Source organism: Aulostomus chinensis, chromosome 4, assembly GCF_037954235.1.
Source record: "Aulostomus chinensis isolate RoL2024-O1b breed Wild chromosome 4, RoL_Achi_v1.0, whole genome shotgun sequence".
Lineage (NCBI taxonomy): Eukaryota > Metazoa > Chordata > Actinopteri > Syngnathiformes > Aulostomidae > Aulostomus > Aulostomus chinensis.
In genome coordinates, this window is record NC_141323.1 from 1661413 (window position 1) to 1678238 (window position 16826).

The 16826-nt window shown below is 41.7% G+C and overlaps 3 protein-coding genes across 5 annotated transcripts; 2 read left to right on the forward strand and 1 right to left on the reverse strand.

Annotated features, from left to right (window-relative positions):
* Positions 1-96: 96 nt before the first annotated feature.
* apex1 (APEX nuclease (multifunctional DNA repair enzyme) 1) lies at positions 97-3376 on the forward strand. The gene is made up of 5 exons (XM_086200988.1): positions 97-305; positions 1283-1414; positions 1510-1673; positions 1763-1955; positions 2169-3376. The coding sequence occupies exons 2-5, from the start codon at positions 1354-1356 to the stop codon at positions 2681-2683; spliced, it is 933 nt and encodes a 310-aa protein (XP_086057114.1). The 5' UTR covers positions 97-305; positions 1283-1353; the 3' UTR covers positions 2684-3376.
* LOC147262264 (uncharacterized) lies at positions 3149-11794 on the reverse strand. Of its 2 annotated transcripts, none has more exons than XM_086200986.1 (9): positions 11732-11794; positions 10816-11018; positions 10348-10440; positions 10135-10230; positions 8867-8977; positions 8311-8434; positions 6594-7659; positions 5812-5864; positions 3149-5297 (listed from the first exon to the last, which is right to left on the reverse strand). In XM_086200986.1, the coding sequence occupies exons 1-9, from the start codon at positions 11754-11756 to the stop codon at positions 4030-4032; spliced, it is 3039 nt and encodes a 1012-aa protein (XP_086057112.1). In that variant the 5' UTR covers positions 11757-11794; the 3' UTR covers positions 3149-4029. The 2 variants fall into 2 exon arrangements, with proteins under 2 accessions (XP_086057112.1, XP_086057111.1); XM_086200985.1 differs by lacking the exon at positions 11732-11794 and adding an exon at positions 11457-11716 and having other exon boundaries at positions 3151-5297.
* On the forward strand, positions 10863-16221 carry LOC147262265 (angiopoietin-related protein 5-like). 2 transcript variants are annotated; one of them, XM_086200991.1, is made up of 7 exons: positions 10863-11036; positions 12887-12961; positions 13058-13079; positions 13202-13293; positions 13836-13956; positions 14837-15022; positions 15798-16221. In XM_086200991.1, the coding sequence occupies exons 2-7, from the start codon at positions 12893-12895 to the stop codon at positions 16097-16099; spliced, it is 792 nt and encodes a 263-aa protein (XP_086057117.1). In that variant the 5' UTR covers positions 10863-11036; positions 12887-12892; the 3' UTR covers positions 16100-16221. The 2 variants fall into 2 exon arrangements, with proteins under 2 accessions (XP_086057117.1, XP_086057116.1); XM_086200990.1 differs by lacking the exon at positions 10863-11036 and adding an exon at positions 12563-12712.
* Positions 16222-16826: the final 605 nt, after the last annotated feature.

The following is a 16826-nucleotide window of genomic DNA, read 5'->3' on the forward strand; positions in this document are numbered from 1 at the left end:
GTCCTACGTCTGTTTGCATGCACGTGAATGTGTATGATAATACATTTTGATTTGACACCGCCTTTTTGAAAATATTACAATATTGTGGACATTTTGTACCATCCTCATAACGTCTGACAGTTTGAGTATCAAGACAAAGTTTTAAATTCAAATATAAGTTTAGTCGTAGGTGATGAATACGATGAGTGTCCTCACATTAATGGAAAGAATGAAAGCTCTCGCGAGCGTATCTGTAGTTTGGGGGAGTGACGGTGGGCGAAGCAGCGCGTGTTTGTTGGTCTTCGCATCCTGTTAAGAAAGTGCAAGTAAGAATATTTGCATATCCTCTTCTTAAAAGTGTCGAACTGGTTCGAAGAAAGCTTCAATTAGCCGCATTTACAATCGCTGGCGAATCCGTTAAACCGCATAGGAGGCTAAATAAGCCGACAGCGAATATTCCATTCATTCTCAGTGCAGGCCGTGTGCTACTGGCTCTGTGTTCTTTGTCACAAAAATGCTAGCGTTAGCTTGGTTAGCCTTTAGAAGCTGCACATAAGCTGCAAAAGTTTATGTTGGTGGTTTAAGGATATCATCAATGTTTGTTTTTTTTCTAAATTATTTTTTGCACAGCAGCAGTTTGTAGTATTCACTGGTATCTCGTAGTTAGTGAGTTTGTCTACGTGACAATAAGTCGTAACTCGGCGTGCATTAATCTTCGACATTGGCCCACCAAAATTGAGTTTTCTGTGATTAGACTTAAAGAGTAATATCGCTGCTTATTCAATAAATGCGCTTTTAATTAAGCTCAATAACATGGTAATGTAATAGTGAAACACCAAGTGTAGTAATTTTTCACATTTGAAAATAGTAATGATAAACACTGAAAATGACCAACTTTTCATGTAACGTGAATTCAGTGTGAATGCAATTAAACATATAAGTATTTCTAGACTTGCAATCTGTTGATTCTCATACTAATTTGACATGACAGTTATTAACATAGTCAGCCAATTATCAACTAAGAAACTGATTTGGTCAACAGTGGCTTATTGTGAATGTTTAGGCATCACCCTGCGTGTAAGTGAGAAAATTACAACATTATTATTTTAGTTTTTTAATCAGAGCTATAACCTTACCTTTAGACTCTTTCACAAATAAAGAAAGTTTTAAAGTAAAGTTATGATTTTACATTTCAGGTATCCAGTGTTTTAGAAAACAAAGATACTTATTTATCTAGTGATATGTATGTAAGCAAGATGATGCCATACCTGAACAACAGCTTCAACTTCACTTGTTTTTCCAGCGGCGTGTGTGCTGCTGTGTGCGTGTGTTGTGCGTCTGCGGAGTGTGTGTGCCATCAGAGCCAGTTCAAGCATGAAGAGGGGCAAGAAGGCAGAGGAGGCAGCTGCAGATGGGGAGAATGACACTGGCTCTGGTACTATAATAGGAACACTTATCAAATTTATGATGTTCCCTCTTTGCTTTAAAATGTTCCAATACTGAATGTGTTGCTTTCATCTTGACCCTTAGCTTCTGCTAAGAAAGCAAAGAAGGTTAAGGAACCAGAGGCCCCGATACTGTATGATGATCCCCCTGATAAAATGACCAGTAAAGATGGACGTGATGCCAACATGAAGATCACCTCGTGGAATGTTGATGGCCTGAGGGCTTGGGTGAAAAAGAAGGGCCTGGATGTGAGTTTTGCTGGGAACTTGACAACAAAATCAACACAATGTTCTGCTGTGCTGAGACTGATTGTACTCATTGATACTCTTCTTCTCAGTGGATTCGTGAGGAGGCTCCAGATATTTTGTGCCTGCAGGAGACCAAGTGTGCTGAGAAAGACCTGCCAGCTGAGATCACCGCAATGCCAGAGTACCCACACAAGTACTGGGCAGTGTCTGATGAGAAGGAGGGTTACAGTGGAGTGGCCATGCTCTGCAAGACTGAACCCCTCAAAGTCACCTATGGCATTGGTTAGTGCTGTTGCATCATGCTACCAGTACTTGACAGAATAATTCTCATCTTTAGTTTTGTAGTACATTGGCCATTTTGACACTTCATGGGAGGGTCAATATATGTTCAATTGATGAAAGTTGATTAAGGTTTTGGGTGTAGTTATACAAGATCTGTATCTGAGTCATGATTGTTTATTTGCATCCCTGAACCACACTTCCTGTTTCCCCCAGGTAAAGAGGAACATGACAAGGAGGGTCGTGTCATCACTGCTGAATTCTCCACCTTCTTCATGGTGACCGCCTATGTACCAAATGCTAGCAGAGGCCTTGTGCGCTTAGATTACCGCAAAACCTGGGACGTAGATTTCCGAGCATACCTAAGCGAGCTGGATAAACAGAAGCCCCTTGTGTTGTGCGGCGATCTCAATGTTGCCCACCAGGAGATTGACCTGAAGAACCCAAAAGGGAACAAGAAAAATGCCGGGTTCACCCCAGAGGAACGCGAGGGCTTCACCCAGCTGCTGGCGGCTGGATTCACTGACAGCTTCCGTGAGCTCTATCCTGAGCAGACCAACGCCTACACCTTCTGGACGTACATGATGAACGCCCGTGCAAAGAATGTAGGCTGGCGGCTTGATTACTTTCTGCTGTCAGCCGCTCTGCTGCCGGGTCTGTGCGACAGCAAGATTCGCAACAAAGTGATGGGCAGCGACCACTGCCCCATCACCCTCCACATCACTGTGTAGGTCACTGTTTGGACAGCCTAGCTCTGTTGCAGCACCTATATCTGTTAAGATTGCTATGGAGCCCTGGAGTGGCCATAGAGGGGAAGAAGAATTGGTAGACGGGGAGAAAAAAAATCTACAAATTTTGAGCCAATTAGACATAACTTGCTCCCTCAATTTGGTAACTTTTTAAAATAAGTTATATTTTGTGATCTCAAATAAAAACGCCGTAGGCCCTTTTTTTTTTTCTCTAAATCCAATCCAGGGTTCTGTAGATTCCTCAATGATGTGCTCTTTAAACGTTAGATTCAGCAGTAGCTTAGACGTCTCGTATTCATGTTTCTTACTCAATGTCAAAATGTCACTCTACAACACATCATGCCCATTTGTACTTTTTGTAATTGTCAGTTGAATCACAAAAATCCTCCTGGCTTTTCTGTAAATATGCAACACTAAATACTTGTAAGCTGATACTGAACAATGACTGTCTCCCCATGTGGCTCCTGTCTGTGCTACTGCTGACTTGAGACAAACCTCTGTGCCACAGAACCTGCAGTTTTGTTTTTTTTGCCAGTTTCAGATAAAACCACTGTTTGTTAAAAGAAAGTTATTGACGTACCAAACATTGAAAGCCATCAGTCTAAACCAGTATTAAATGTTCTGTTGTCATACTTGTACACACATCTCAATAAAGACTTGATTTATGTAAAACATTCTGTTCAATCCATTGTAATATACACTCGAACAGCCCTGCCAAAAAGTAGTTTTGTCTAATTCCTTGCATTCTTCCGGGCGAATAGGTTCTTTAATTCCTGCATTATTAATCCTGTGTACTAGATTGATGTCTCCTGTCAGACATGGGATCAGTGCACTGCACTGAAGTCTTTCAAAGTACATACAGTGTCTCATTTGTAGAAAAGACAACAGAATCACTCAAGTAACATCTTGGTAAGCTAAAGGAACCTTGTCAGACACAATTAAGAAATCTTGAGGTTTAAGGGTTTTTGTCTTGAGTCAAGCAATTGAGTTATACAAACAAAATTGATTAAATATTTCCTAAAATTTACCGTCTTAAAGCCTTCAACTAATTGAGATTGTCTGACTTTTTAATTAGCAACTTTCCATGTATAAGATTATACAAAACAACACCACAGGGGTCCTGTAACTGAAAACAATCACATTTCATCCTTATCCGTGAGGTTTTAATTGCAGCCATGACCACACAGATTCAGCACATTAAAAATGGGCACATTAATGGATCTGGTCTTAGAAGAACAAGCAGAGGCTTTTCACCTATTTCTTCTTATTAATTCTATAATTTCAACTTCAAAAGGTATTAAATGTTCAGATCAGTGAGGTCCCATTGTCTACATCAACTTCATGATATGTGTTCGTTGATGCATTTTGAGGTGGTATGACTGCCTGAAACCTTTCCCACATTCCCCACAGAGGTACGGTTTTACCCCTGTGTGCGTTTGCTGGTGTCGTTTAAGGCGATTGGCACTGAGGAAGCTCTTGTCGCACTGTGCACAGGAGTATGGGCGGGCCCCTGTGTGGTAGCGCAGGTGAATTGTCAGGTAGCAGGACTGTGTGAATTTCTTGCCACAGTGGGGGCACTGAAAGGGCTTGTGGCCTGTGTGGAAGCGCTCATGTTTTAGGAGCTCAGCGTGGGAGAAGAAACCCTTCCCACAGTCAGAGCACAGATATGGCCTCTCACCTGAATGCGTCAGCTCATGTCTAATCAAAGTGGCCTTGTAAACAAAGCTCTTGTCACACTGTGAGCAGCTGAAGACGTTTTCACGAGTGTGGCAGCGCTCATGCCTCTTCATGTTGGGCTCCCTCTTGAAGCACTTGCCACAGTGGGAGCACATGAAGGGCATTTCCTCCGAGTGGATCTTCATGTGGCTAAGCAGACCCCCCTTGTAGAGGAAGCCCTTGCCACACTGAGTGCAGATGTGTGGCCGCTCTTTCTGATGGGTGCGTTGGTGTGCTGTGAGAGCGGCCCGGTAGGCGAAGCTCTTGCCGCAGTTGCACGTGTGCAATCTCTCTTCCTGGTGAGTTTGGAGATGCTTTTTGAGGTAGCCAACGCTGCTGAAGCACAGGTCACAGCGAGGGCATTTGTATGGACGCTCCACCTCGACAGCATCCTCGCTGTGTGTTTTCAGATGCCTCACCAGTGCTGACTTCCAGGCAAACGTGCGGCCACACTGTGAACACAGGTACTCCCCGTTCTTCATGTGGGTGTTCTTATGCTCCGTTTGAGCCAATAGGGACTTGAAGAACTCCCCGCAGATCGGGCACTCATACTTGCGTCCAGACTTGTGCGTCTGCTTATGTCTCTCAAGGGACTGTTTGAAGGAGAAACGTCGTCCACACTGAGGACAGAGGAAGGGCTGCTCACCGGTGTGGATGCGTTGATGAGCTGTTAGTAAAGACTGAAACTTGAAGCTCTTCTCGCAGTCAAAACAACTAAATCGTCCCTCTTCATCTATGAGGGACTGAGGGTCCAGTTGGTTGTCCTTAGCTTCCAAAGAGTGAGCCGTCTCAATGTGCTGCTGGACTTGTGCTTCTTCTGGGTGGCAAAACCCGCACTTAGGACAGGAAAAAATGGCTGGTAAGCCATCTGCTGCAGAACCTTATGGAGAAACATAGCTCATTATAGACTACAGTAAGAAATGAACACACTATTATTAGATGTTTATAGTTTCGGACTTGAGTGCCACTAAAGGATTTAGAGGAACCCTGTGTCTGACCGGCTTCAAAATAACAATCACCCAGTCAATAAAACACTGTACTTAAAAGGGATGTGGATGTCCTCCTCGGAAACTACTCAATCAAGGTCAACTTTTACTACTTTGACACTGACAATTAAAGAAATTATTATCAAGATGCAATGCACCAGATGTGATGCACTCTTAAAAAGGTATTTGAATCCTGATTTGTAATTACGTTTAAGTCATTTAATGTGAAATCAAGTTCTGTTTGGGCATGGTAACAATAATCAATCGCACTCAACCTGTTCAGTTTTGCTAAGGACAATTGGAGTTTATTTTCTTGTGAACTAGAATTAAAATGATTTCATTTTTAATTTACGTGTAATTTTGATGAGAAAGATTAAGATTTTTTTTTAAAAATGAAAGAACACTCACTTTCGTCACCTTCTTTTGATGAGACTATAGTTGTCCCATAGGAGTGCTCTGCACTGTAAGAGAGAAGGGAATTATCAACCTGGTAAGACTTTGACATTTGTAATATTATCAGTCAACCTGCAAAGAAATGCACTACAGTACACCCTTGCATGAAAGTCTGTAACATCTAGATAGAATACTGCAAATATATGCAGTAAAATGTGAGTGCAAATTAGCACAGCGTGTATTTTGGTAATAGTGACAACTAAAGCTAAAATAAAATGTTTATTTCAAATATTTGTAGCCAGGCTTCCCATCCCTTTTCTTGAGTCAATTTTTTAAAACCATTTTCAAGGTACATGTACAAGTTTTATTCCGGTACCTGATGGCTGAGGTCTACAAAGAGAAAAAAAAACTCAATATGTCCAAGGTTTTCATCCCAAACAGATACACAGCAGTAATTTTCTAAGATCTTCACCAAGGTGATGGTGCCTGGATTTATTTTGGAGGGATTTTTAACCATTTTGGAACAAATCTATGTCACAAATAATAACAAATAACAGAGATTTTCTGTGGATGTAAAGTGGCTACTACTTAAACTAGATTCAAGAACTTTGCTCGAAATGCAAGCACTTTTAAAACTTCCCCATTAAAATTCAAATGTCATGAAATCCCAGCAACCCTTGGCAAAACAGATGTACATCGAGAGATGTCACCATGACATGCGACCCATGTTTTAAAATAACAACAACACAAACCAAGTAAATCACTTGTATGATAGTGATGAAGGCAGAGGGGTTTACCAGTTGAAAGGGAGAGGCTTCAGTTCTGGAGGATTTGCTCTGGTTATCCCCTTTCTTCTCTTACTGGTCATGCGCTTCTGCAAGTTTATCACTTGGATCTTCATGGTTGGTTTGCGTTTACGCGTACTTGTACGGACTTTGACCAGTGAAATTATGTCAGTGATGTGCTCAGGGACCAAGCCTCCAGGCACTGAGGCGGGGCACTTACTGCTCTGAGCCTTAGCTGGATCACAACCGTCATCTGCTTGTGCCTGGTTACCACAAGTCTCCACAACATTGTCTTCTTGCCCCTCCTCAAAGCTCTCTGTTGATTTGCTTGTGTTTAGGTCCTCTGTGTGAGTTTTCAGGTGCCTTGCAAGTGTCATCTCCCAGTTGAACTTCTTCTTACACTTTTGGCACGTGTAAACGCCGTCTTCCTTGTGTGTTTGCTTGTGCTCAGTGCGGGCCGACAAGGAGTTGAAGGTCTCACCGCAGATAACGCAGTCATACTTCCGCCCACTTTTGTGTGTGCTTCTGTGCCTGTCAAGGGACTGCCTGAAAGAAAAGCAGCGACCGCACTTATTGCACTGGTGGGGGCGCTCACCAGTGTGGATGACCCTATGCGCTGTTAGCGAAGAAGCAAACTTAAATTTTTTCTCACAGTCTGGGCAGTCGTGCGATCCCACAGAGGTCTGATGCTGAAAGGACACCGAGTCATCCATGTCCTCCAACGGGATGTTTATTAATCCACTTCCAGGCTTCTCTTGAGCTGTTTCCTCCCCTGCTTTACCTACCTTCCCCTCACTGGTTGTCTCTCTGGCGAGAAGTATCAGCGAATCTTCAGCCACTGTGCTACCGACTCTTTCCTCAAAGCAGTTCTCTCTCATCATGTCAATATCAGTACTTCCGGTCAGTTCAATCTCTGTGTAATCGGTCACTGTAATGATTTCAACAGCTACCTCATCCAAAAGGGATAATGTGCTGTGTGTGTCATCACTGATGTCCAATTGTTTGTGCTGTTCTTTGGGTTTTAGGGGAACTGCAGTGAGGGATGAAAGGATGCTGTCGCCCATATTTGATGGTGGAACTACACAAAAAAGATAAAAGTGAAACAAATCAGAAGTCATGGACTGTCACCTTCGAGATCAAGATAAAAATACAGCGCTACACAGATGACGCATTTTGGGAGGCCAACCCAGAAGTTAGCATTGGCATGGGTCCCCTTGGGCAAAAGCGAATGGGATTTTTACAGTGGATTTTATATTATTGCTGAGAATGCAGTCTGTGGAAAAAAAAAGTTTATGAAAATATAGCGATTGGTTCAGCAAGATAAAACCCATGACTTTTTTAAGTGTGAATGCAATCACAAGTATTACAGTTGACACTATCCTATAAATAGGAACCACAGACATGACTTCAATGTTACAACCACTTTGGCCTCCATAACCTCTGTAGTCTCAGTTCCCTCCTTGTTAGAAAGCACCTTTTCAAGACACTTAAAAGTGTAAAACTTTTGGGTGCTGTATTAACTGACGTATTTCAAGCTGTAGAAAACCTTAAAATATTCTAACTAGTATGAACCACTGACCTTATACTTCAGACATATAACCAAAAACTCGTTCAAAAATCCCACTGAGACAAGAGAACTAGACACTCAACAATGCTGACTTGTTTCTAGGATTTCGGACTCCGTCCCGCGCCACTCTGTACAGGAGCAGGTTAACAGAAAACGACCAACCGTGTTGTTCTAAATGGCCAAGGCGTTTGTGATGCTGCAGCAAAGTCCTCAGGTCTGTCGGTTCCGAGACTGAATGCACACAATCCTTCAACAGGGAACATTCAGCTCCCAGCCAGCAGACAGTCTGTGGTGGATATATGATGACACACATAATGACAAAGTCAGAGGTCTGACTGAGCGCTGTTTATGAGTTTGATGAGTCGGGGGGGGGGGGATTTCATTTGTCCTGTAGCTCAGATTTTTTTGTAGCACCTAACCGAAATCTTGACAGAAATCTGGGTCTGTCATTCATTGCTAATGGGACTACAGGTGGTATTCATAATTAATTCAGTTAAAACAAAGAATGAGCTCCGGAAGCTTTACAATGTGCTCACATGCCTTTATGGTTCACCTATTATGGAGTTGCCTAACAGCAATGTAACTTGTTGCATAGGAGAGCAGCAGTATTTGTGTAGTAGTAGTTCTGTAATTTACAGCGCTTGAAGAGTATTTAAGTGGGTTTTCATATGATGATGTGACAAACATTTTAATCAAAGAATGTGCTGGTATCCCTCACCTGCTCAAGATCAGGAACTGGCAACAGCTGAGCCAGTCGAGAGAGGAACTCCCAAAACAGTGTCTGCAAATCCCTGTCATACTGTGATCCATAGTGAGCAAGAAAGACCTCCTGGCAAATACAGAGAGTATAAGACAAAACTGCCTGTTATCACATCACATACTTAAAAGTCAGTCAGAAATAACTATCCCATTGCAATTAAACAACATATAATATGATCCAAGTTTGGTAAAACTCTCCATTTTAGAAGGCTGAATGTGCGCAACCAACAAAAAAAATAAAAACTTGTTCATAAACGAGTGTTCCCAAATTGTTCCATGGGATTTTTGATTTTTTTTTCCCCCTAAGAGCTGGAAACTTTTCATGGGAGTGAACAGAAATTCCATCCATCCGTTGTCTTCTTCTTATTCCTGTTAAGGGTCGCGGGGGCCTATCCCTGCGGCTACGGGCGAGAGGCGGGGTTCACCCTGGACAGGTTGCCAGTCCATCACAGGGCCAACATACATAGACAGACAACCATTCACAATCACATTCACACCTACAGTCAATTTAGAGTATCAATCAGCCTCGTCCCCTCTTGATGTCTTTGGATGGTGGGAGGAAGCTGGAGTACCAGAGGGAACCCACACAGGCACAGGGAGAACATGCAGACTCCACACAGAAAGATCCCGTGCCTGAGCCGGGACTCAAACCCAGAACCTTCTTGCTGTGAGGCTACAGTGCTAACAACTGCACCACCGTGCCACCTTAACAGAAATTCATCCATCCGTTTTCTTCCACTTCCTGTTACGGGTTGCGGGAAGGCTGGAGCCTATCCCAGCCGCTTTCAGGGGAGAGGCTGGGTTCACCCTGGACAGATCGCCAGTCCATCACAGAGCCAACAACTATAGACAAACAACCATTCACACTCACATTCACACCTATGGTCAATTTAGATTATCAATCAGCCTAGTCCCCTCTTGATGTCTTTGGACTGTGGGAGGAAGCTGGAGTACCAGAGAGAACCCACACAGGCACAGGGAGAACATGCAGACTCCACACAGAAAGATTCAATTCACTAGTAATCAAGGAGGGTTCATTGATCTACTTATGAGAATGCAAAATGTTTGTTTATATATGGCAAGATAAATAAATTACCCTAAAATTTCCATTTCATTCCTTTAACTTCCTGTGGAAGATTTCCAACTTTGAATATTGTAGAAATTTTGCAACCCTTCAGCCATCAACAATTATAGCAAGGTAAATTGAAAGTCAAGTCAAGCCCTCACCGAGAAAAAGGCTTGTCTCTCTTTAGGATCCTTCAGCAGAATCTGAATCAACTCTTGGAAGTGAGCAGTTATTTCCTCCTCTTCTAACTCTTTCATCTGCAACAAAAACATGAACACTGTCTCTACTTGATAGCTGCTGAAGCAGTGTTGATTCATGCTAATGGCATGTACAAAGGAATATCATTCTAAAGAAATTAGACCATAAACACTTACATCAGCCAGGGAAGAAAGTTTTGGTTTTATCTCATCTAAGAGAGAACAGATGATGTCCACAGGTTGGTCACTTTGGCACAACTCAAGGATATACTGACGAGGAGAAAAGGAAATAGAACACATATCACGATACGTGTTCATGATACAGTTCCCATAAGTAGATGTGTCTTTGTCACCATCTTACAACGCATAGCCATGGATCAGCTCACAAGTGACAGGGGATTGGAGGGGAGGGGATATGGTTGTGCATGTCAACCACTACTTTGAACAAAGCAGCATGATATATTCATGCCATTGTCTTAAGCCTATACATTAGTCAGACATATCCTGACAAACCCATATCAGCTGTATCCTTTTATCTCCACTGGCGGTCTGAAGCAATGTATGTTACGGTGTATCCAATGTATTTGTAAATCTTTGCATCCCTCATAATAACATTGGAGAGTCAGGTGTTCTTCTCTGACTCACCCTTGCTCTTAACCCCAGGTTGAGTTGCATTTTGTGCTTATACATTAACAGCTCTGGGATCATGTCCATCACCAAAGAGACAAATTCTGCTACTTTCCAGTAGTTGAGGACATCTCGTTTCTGAAGGACCTGCCACATGGAAGCCGTCATGAGCTGAAAAGGTGGCACCAGGAGGCGAAGCGACGCCAGGGGTAACGGGTTTCCTGAAAAAAACCAAAACGGTACAGACAAATTAAGAATATCTTAATAATGTATCTTCATTTAACTACTTTTTTTTAACCTGGACAGATTATGTCGGAGTATGTAAAATGGGGAACAGATAAGACCAATTTGCATTGGTGTGGTTTCAATATCTTATTTAAACTCGCTAAGATGATCATGCCCTTTGCTTGTTTTGGATCGTTTTAAGGTTACTAGCCTACCTTTCGTGTATGGTCTCTATAGTCACAGAACCCTATCCATAAAGCAATGTGCAAATTGTTTGGCGGTGCAAAATGAGAAATACTATGAGAAATTAGCTAACAAATTCAGGTTAGCTTACTAAGCTGACGTAGCAGAGACACCGAAAGGCAAGATCGTTATTGGCAACTCTTAAGTCTTTGACACATGTGTACCTGTTGTTAAATTCCCAACAAACTAACCTTTAGAAATGGCTTCGAAATCACCTAGGTCCATCTTCTCACACGAGTGGTGTTAAAAGTTAAACCACTAGCTGTTGGCAGCTGTTAGCTAACCTAGCTAGCAACCTGACACGGTTACATAAATCGTGTAATTGATAGAGGAGATAGTTCAGATAATTCTACCTGCAGTACTACTCATCTAACAAGCCTTTTCCCCAAAAACGTGTCTACAATAAAAAAAAAAACCCAAAACAATCAAGTTGTCACAAATTTAATGTTTAATGAGGCTTCATTACTTCTTCTGCAGTTTTCCGGGCACATAGACTCGTTTTCGTATTACTGCCACCGGCTGGTCGTCATTGGAACAACTTCAAAATAATACCAAGACAACGCTTAAAACAAAATGACTTCCACAAGGCAGTGCCATCATCATATTTTTCTTGTTCAACATTATGATTGATGATATATTTATTAACCTGGACAGTGGGATTGGATCTGGTCATTATGTAGATGGTAGACACCTGGAATTGGGTATCAAATCCCACTAGAAAGATGAGTATATCAGGGTAGCAACAAGAAAGTCAAGTCAATTTTATTTAGTTTAGCATCAGCAAGTTATCTCATGGCATTTTTAAAAGTAGAGTAGCTCAAGAACCTCAACCCCAAGAAGCAAATCTCTCTGATAGAGCAACCCAAGACTTTCCTTCCTCAGCTGACCTCAGCTGTGTGTGCGTGTTTGTGTGTGTGTGTTAGTGTGTTGGGGGGGGGGGGGGTGCTTAAACTGGTTGTTGGGAAAGAGAGCAAGAATCAGAAACAAAGATGGATGAGAAGAAGCAAATTGATAGATAAGGAGAGACAGAAGTGAGGACAGATTGACAGACAGGGAACACAAACAAGACAAAAGCAGATCAACAGAGAGAGAGAGACGGGAGACTTTGTGGTGCATGGATGGATGGAATGTTGTTGCACCAGCATGAAGACAAATTTGTATTTGTGACCAAAAAAAAAATGACAACATTTTCAAAATCACAATCACAAAATGATACCATTTCAACATCCCAGGGAGGGTGTTTTCTGTTGGCGTTGTTTTTTTTCTGTTGCTTGCATCAGTCTTGGATTGTTGTTTGCCTTCCAGTGAAGTCAAAGAGGAAAATGGAACCGATAGTGCAAACACAGCTGTTTGTACATTTATGTTGTGAAAGTGGTGTGAAGTAAGGTGCGGTTTTATAGATAGAGGAATGAAGTCCTTCAGGGTGCAAGGGTCGTCCAACACACAGGCAAGTGACAGACAGAATATCTTCTACATAATTTTAGTCTTTAATCTTATGAAAGTGAATAAAATCTGAAACTTCTCTTGTATGTTGAGCTGCAAGCTTCAGTTTCAGCCTGCAGAACATTTTGGTTTGCTTGTTTGTTTTTTTAATTATTGCTTTTAAATTCTGAAAAATCAGGTGAAAATGAAGAGTCTTGTTTGGAGTAGTTGGCTGATCGTGGCCTTTCTCCTGACTGGCCCAGTGGGGACTGAGGTATTGAAAAATTAGCGATGAAATTTTAAGGTGCATATTTACACTCTGTGACTGCTAAACCTTTTTTTTTGTGTGTGTTTTATTGCTTTTACCAAGTTACCTCCAGACTCTCCTCAAGGTAGAGAGCATTCTAATGTTGCTTACACTCTACAAATTCTAATCAAAATTACAAAGGCACCATTTATTCCAGTTCTACTTTAAGTCGTCCTTTCCTTTTTGTCTGACTCTTGTAAACATCAGGAACAGACTGCACAGAGATTAAAACTCTCTCACCACAAGCATCCAGCGGAGTTTATGTCATCCAGCCTCCTGGACTCAAGGAGCCCTTCAAGGTAACCATGTTATTTTCCATCACAAAGCAGCAGAAGCTCTCCTTTGACAAGACTCGACAAGAACAAACCTTTTAAAACACATTTAAAAAGACAACACGTAAAATAGAACTGTGTGAAACTGTTGGAAACACTCTTTATTCTCGAATTGTCCAGTTCACTGATCTATCCAAAAAGATCTTTTTTTTTTTTTTTAAAGCTTTCTGTAATATTTGGATTGAGGATCTTTTTTCTTTAAATGCAAATCACAAACAATGTTGAGACCCCCAAATTTAACGATCGCCTTCTTGGTCTATTCTACACCCCTTCATCAATTTAAAATTAATCAGTTTTTGCGTAATCCTGCTGACAGAGAAGCAAACTATCAAACAGAAAAATGAAAAAATGACTTCAAAGTAGTCTGGACAGTTTTGTTATTAAAAAAAATAAGAGTTTGAATCTCAGTTTTTGTCCCAACTGGTAATCGTTTCTAAAATTTTTGTAGAGCACATCTCAGTCTTAAGACGACTTGTCTTCTTCATGAGTTTACTGGACTTCCTGTTAAGGTGTACTGCGAGATGCAGTCAGGAGGAGGATGGACGGTGTTTCAGAGACGCAGTGGCCCAGCAGTTTCCTTCACCACGGAAAGGTGGGAAACATATAAAGATGGTTTTGGAGACCTGCAACGTAAGTGAAGTTCCTCCTCTGCTGAGTGTGTGTGTGTGTGTGGGGGGGGGGGGGGGGGGGGGGGAGATCTATGTCTACAATCACATTACCAAACACTTAAGAAGGAAATAGAGAAAAAGTGATATCCTCAAAAAAGGTTCTCCAATATTTGCACAACTTTCTTCATATCTTTCGTCTTAGAAAAACACTTAAAAAATGGTATTCTTGAAATCAAAGTTCCCAAGTTTTTTCTTGGTTTTTTTTTTCTCAAGTTTAAGACAACCCAGACCTGTCCTAAATTTCTTCAGTGAAAAGTTAAGCCTCTAAGATCGTATTTTTTTTTTCTTCTCCCCTTGCCCGTCTCTCAGTGTCCCTCCCACCGCTGAGACTGCCTCTGCCACTTTCGCCCACCCCCTTGTCTTGTTTTCAGCAGTTACTCCCATATCATCAATTTTCCCAAGTGGTAGTTTTTTCCTTGAATTAATTTCCTCCAACATCACCTCAAGCTCCTGTTTTGAAAAGTTTTCAAACCGCTTTTTCTCCCTCTCCATTGTTAACTGATAATGCTGATGTCAGCGTTTGTTGCAGTGCGCGCGATGCAGCATACACTTGTGACGAATTTTAAGAAGTTCGCAAGTAGGAAAAATAAAGAAATTTGTAAGTGATGGGGCTGTTCTTCGGCAGCAGGAAATTTAGTGCAGCAACTGGGACACATACCCTCTTCTGTTTTTCAACTTGCAGTAAGCAACACAGGGAACAGAACCAGCTGCCCCAGTGTTGGTAGGCGATACACTAGACTGCAGCACTACCCTAAAGCCCCCCAAACTGGCCAAAACTGGAATTCAACTGGTAAAATTGAAAACTTGCTCAAGCTTCCTATGTGCTCTGGTGATTCCCTCAGATGACCACTGGCTTGGTCTGAATAAGGTTTTTGATCTGACCAAGAACAACACCAAAAGCTGGACCGTGAGGGTTGACCTGTGGGACCATGAAGGTGATACTGCTTTTGCTGAGTATGCAAACTTCAGACTGGGAAATGAGACAGAAGCTTTCAGACTGCATGTTGGAGAATACAAAGGGAATGCAGGTACAATGGTTTTTGTTTTTTTTGGTTTTTTTCGACAGCTCCCTTTCTCTCTCTCTCTCTCTCTCTCTCTCTCTCTCTCTCTCTCTCTCTCTCCACGCAAATTATTTTACAATTATTAATCCTTGTAAAATAAAGCATACTCAAGTTGTTGACAGATGATTCCCATAAAAGTTTCCTTAAGTCTTTGCAGTTTCAGCCATTTTTCATAGAAATTTTCTTCCAGACATCCTGCGAGGTAAAGGAGATGGTGTCGAAATGCAGAATCGGTCACAGCTGTTGCAATCTGCTGTGCTGTTATGTAGTTAGGGAAGTCAGGCTATACAGCAGGCTACAGTGTTGGATATTTGGCTACAGGTACCTGTGTTGTAGCTGTCATTGCAGAAGTTTAACTAGTCTTCACCCGAGGCTGCCCAAAGTGGGACCCAGGGGTTAATTTAAAAAATGTCCCAAATAATTAATAATTTTTTTGTGCAGCGGAGTGGGACAGTTTTTTACAGTCAGTTTAGCAGAGACAGTGGCACACAGACAAAAACAAAAGATATTCAAACAACATGATATGTAGGGCTCCCATTCAGTTTAGGGTTTGAACCCCTACAAGAATGTTGGAGCATGTTTTCCTGAACAATTATTTCACCGAGGTCCTCCAGTGGCTTTGTCCATTTACATACAGTATATTATTAAAATTACAATACACCTCTGTGAAAGTATGGAGGCACAAGTTAACCTGTTGCTATAAACCCCAGATTTACTTAATGTTTTCCATGTCTGTCCAAAGGTGATGCCATCCGTGGTGCCTATTCCGGTATTGACCAAAATGGCTATGGCTTTAGCACTTGGGATCGTGACAATGATGGCTGCTCCCCGTGCCAGTTTGGTGACATTTTGGAGAACGAATGTGCCTCTTCAGAAGGCGGTGGAGGTTGGTGGTACAGCCGCTGTGGCTCTGCCAGTCTGCATGGCGATTGGCATCCATATGGAGAACACATCGGTTGGGCTTCCGGCCTCCACTGGGGTACCTGGAAAGGTCCAGCTCCTTATTCATTAAAGACCACCAGGATGATGATCATGTCTGTGTAAGATCAGCTCTGCAATATCTTTGCTGTTCATATTTGTTCTGAGTGTTTCAAGTAGTTACCTGAAGCACTGACTTGTCCTACACTGGAAGCATCTTACTCAAATAAATGGTACTGGCACTGAAACATACAGTAGTAAGTTGTCATTTAACTCCATTAAAGCTTGAATAATAATACATTTGGGGAAATTGGGATCTTTTTTGCCTTTTAACAACACTAAGTGCTGTTATTGTTTTTTTCCACAGCCTCCTATAAGTTTCAGTTTTAAGTTCAAGTTTTACTTTCAATTCTCCAAGGGACTTTGAGGACTCCTGGAATAATAGAATGAGAGGTACAGCAAGTCTCCACATGAGGGTGCGCTTTAACCACTATTACACTAGTACAGAAGAGGCTCATGGTAAAATTGTTCCACAGGTCATATCTTTAAGGGTTTCTAAAAACATGCATGCAGCCAACATTATTTTTGTTTTAAAGTTGCCTTTTTAAATCCATGTTATAACTGGTAAGTACTTTGCAATCGTATTATGTAACAAGTTGTTACAATAGAGTTATTTCTACAGCAGTATTATGTAATAGAGAATTCTGAATCCATTTGGATGTATCCATGTTGATGACAGGTCATAACAGGGCCTCTGAGTTTGGTCTCGAAAGTTTCAATGAAGGGAGAATGTAATTAGTAACAAGTGTCTCCTTGGTTCAAACAATGAAGCAATGGCATTCTTTATGAATAA